Source organism: Gavialis gangeticus, unplaced genomic scaffold (genome assembly GCF_001723915.1).
Source record: "Gavialis gangeticus isolate Ggan-Ray unplaced genomic scaffold, GavGan_comp1, whole genome shotgun sequence".
In the NCBI taxonomy this organism is placed as follows: Eukaryota; Metazoa; Chordata; order Crocodylia; family Gavialidae; genus Gavialis; species Gavialis gangeticus.
In genome coordinates, this window is record NW_017729024.1 from 5,979,969 (window position 1) to 5,982,761 (window position 2,793).

Consider the following 2,793-nt stretch of genomic DNA (forward strand, 5'->3'; position numbering starts at 1 on the left):
CCCAGCTCTCCCCCTGACCCTTGCTCCCCTCTTGCACCAGCTGCGCCTGCATCACCGCCTCCCCCCCCCAGCCCCGCGCGCCTTTTTTTTAACCACCCCGCCTTTTAGCCTTTGATTCTCGTGCATCTGCCTTTGCCCCGCGCACCATCCGCGATCGCGGGCCATGGCGGCCTCCACGCCGGCCGGGCCGCGGAGCCGGGCTAGCAGCGCGGTGAGCACGCCGCTGAGCCCCACGCGCATCTCGCGGCTGCAAGAGAAGGAGGAGCTGCGGCAGCTGAACGACCGCCTGGCCGTCTACATCGACAAGGTGCGCAGCCTGGAAACGGAGAACAGCGCGCTGCAGCTGCAAGTGACGGAGCGCGAGGAGGTGCGCGGCCGCGAGCTCACCGGCCTCAAGGTGCTGTACGAGGCCGAGCTGGCCGACGCCCGCCGGGCGCTGGACGACACCGCGCACGAGCGCGCCAAGCTGCAGATCGAGCTGGGCAAGATCCGCGCCGAGTACGAGCAGCTCCTGTGCAGGTGAGTGCCCCGCGCCGCCGGGGTGGTGCCCCAATCCCGCTCTCCCTCTTCCCTTTTGGGGGGGGCAGGGGCCGTGTAGCCTGCCCTCTTCAACCCCGTTCCTCCTGCATGGTGATAGTGGGGTGTTGCAGAGATTGCGCGGGGGAGGGTTGCAGCTGGAGGAATGCAAGGTAGCACCCCCTTCAACCTCATCCCCTGTGCATGGTGGGGGTGGGGAATGCAAAGTAGCAGCCACTGTCCCCTATGCAAGATGGTGGGGGGGGGCTGCAGCTGGGGGTAGCAAGGTAGCGTTCCTCCCTCCCCATTGTATGTTGTTGAGGGGGGAGGGGTGTTGCAGAGCTTGCCTGGGGGCAGTAGCAGCCCTGGCTTCCCATGCAGTCCCTGCCCCACCACTTCTGAGGTGGGTAAGGTGCCAGCTCTGTGACCCCATCTTCCCCAACCTTCCCTGTGAGGGCCTGATTGTCTTTAATGTGTGTGCGAGGGGGACTGAGCTGGGGCGGGGTGGGGCAGTGCTTCACCCTGTGTTTCTTTTTTGTTTTGTTTGTCCCCCACCACCCTGGGCCTCTTCACCCCCCAGCGAGACTTGGAGCCCCATGGCTGCCCCTCGAGGGCACAGACCAATGCTGTTCTGTCCCCCACCCCTTGTTTCCCTCCTTTTTTAGGCCAAGGCAAGCTGCTGCTTCCCTTTTCCCTCCCTTCCTCTTCCTCCCATTCATTCTCTCTCCAAGGGGGGCCATGTGCCAGAGCCCATGTGGGTGTGGATGAATTGTGGGCCTGCCATGCCCTGGGCCTGAGGGGGATCCTGCCCTCCCTCTGCTTTGGCATGGCTGTGAGCCCTGCCTGGGTCCCGGCAGCTTCCATTGTGTCTGCACAGGAAGCACCCCCACCCCAAGCTCCTTGATGCACAGAGTCCTGGAGTGCCTCAGCCTGGCCCCCAGCTGATGTGGAGAAGCAAAGGTTGGCGGAGAGATGGAGCTCCCTCCCTCCAAAAGCCAGCTCCATCGGGGGAGCATCCTCCTCATGTCCCTAGTTGTGTCCCTTTAGCCCAGGGGTGGGCAAAAGGTGGCCCACGGGCCAGATGTGGCCCGCCAAGCCATTCTATCTGGCCTGTGGGGCCCCTAAACAATTTAGAAAATTAATATTAATCTACCCTGGGCTGCCTGTCATACGGCCCTCCATGGCTTGCCAAAACTCAGTAAATGGCCCTCTGCCCAAAATAATTGCCTGCCCCTGCTTTAGTCCTTCCTCAAACCCCTGTTAACCTGAGGCCTGGGAGGAAGAAAAGTAGCTAGGGTTTTTGTTTGTTTCATAGAATCATAAATGAGGGTTGAAAGGGACCTCGAGGTCATGTAGTCCAACCCCCTGCTCCAAGCAGGACTATCCCCAAGTAGATCATCCTGATGAAGGCTTTGTCTAGCAGGGTCTTAAAACCCTCCTAGGATCTATTACTGTTCATCATCACTGTCCTGCTGAGTTCAGTCACGCCCAAGAGCCACACACAAACAGGCCTCTTGTGCTGGGCACCCTATCACAACAGGACAGCCTACTGCCCCTGCTGCAGCCAGCTCCTAATCTGAGCAGGCCAAAAGGGAATTCTGCATCCAGAAATTGCTGTGGGTGGGTGGTTCCAGCTGGGTATTATCCCCCCACCCCCATTCGCACTGCACAGCAAGCCTTGTTTGTTTGTCTTGCTCTTTTGGCTGTAAAACGTTAAATAAGTGAAGCTTGAATAACAAAATCTGTAAACCTGGTTCTAGGGTGTGCATTCATTTTTGTGCGTTTTGTTTTTTAAGCGGTTTTATTGAGTAAATACCTGTCAAATGGGACTGAAGTCCATGTGGTCTCTAGGTTCTCCGTCTGGAGGTTCAAGGTCATCCTTTGTTTTGTGGTGATGGACTGTTGCTTTCCTTTTTTGGAGCAGCTGGTGGGTTTTATGTATTGACATTTTAAAATAATTTTTGCAATAGGGAAGGCTTTGGAAAGGAAATGGAAAGTCACATCCAGATTAGAAGTGTTGAATGGTTGTAGCTGTGCTGGTTCAGGAAATACATGAGACAGGGATTTTTGTGGGCAGTTATCCTTCTTGGACTAGCTGCATGGTTGGGATGGAATTAGGCAAGCTTGTGGGTACCCTAGTACCCTTACTTAGATCTCAGATATCACTTTAAAAAATCCTTGCCTTGTACACAGTAGAAGAGATTTAATATGGGAGATGTCGAAGTATATTCCATGATTAAATGTCCTTCTCTTAAAGTTTAAAAAAAAAAAAAAAAA

General features: G+C 55.8%; 1 protein-coding gene across 1 annotated transcript in view; it reads left to right on the forward strand.

Annotated features, from left to right (window-relative positions):
- The first annotated feature begins 75 nt into the window (after nt 1-75).
- Nucleotides 76-2,793, forward strand: part of LMNB1 (lamin B1) — a 54,856-nt gene continuing 52,138 nt past the window's right edge. Inside the window, exon 1 of the mRNA XM_019516850.1 lies at nt 76-519. Coding sequence (XP_019372395.1) covers nt 164-519 — 356 coding nt within the window. The 5' untranslated portion in view covers nt 76-163. The remainder of the gene's footprint in view (nt 520-2,793) is intronic.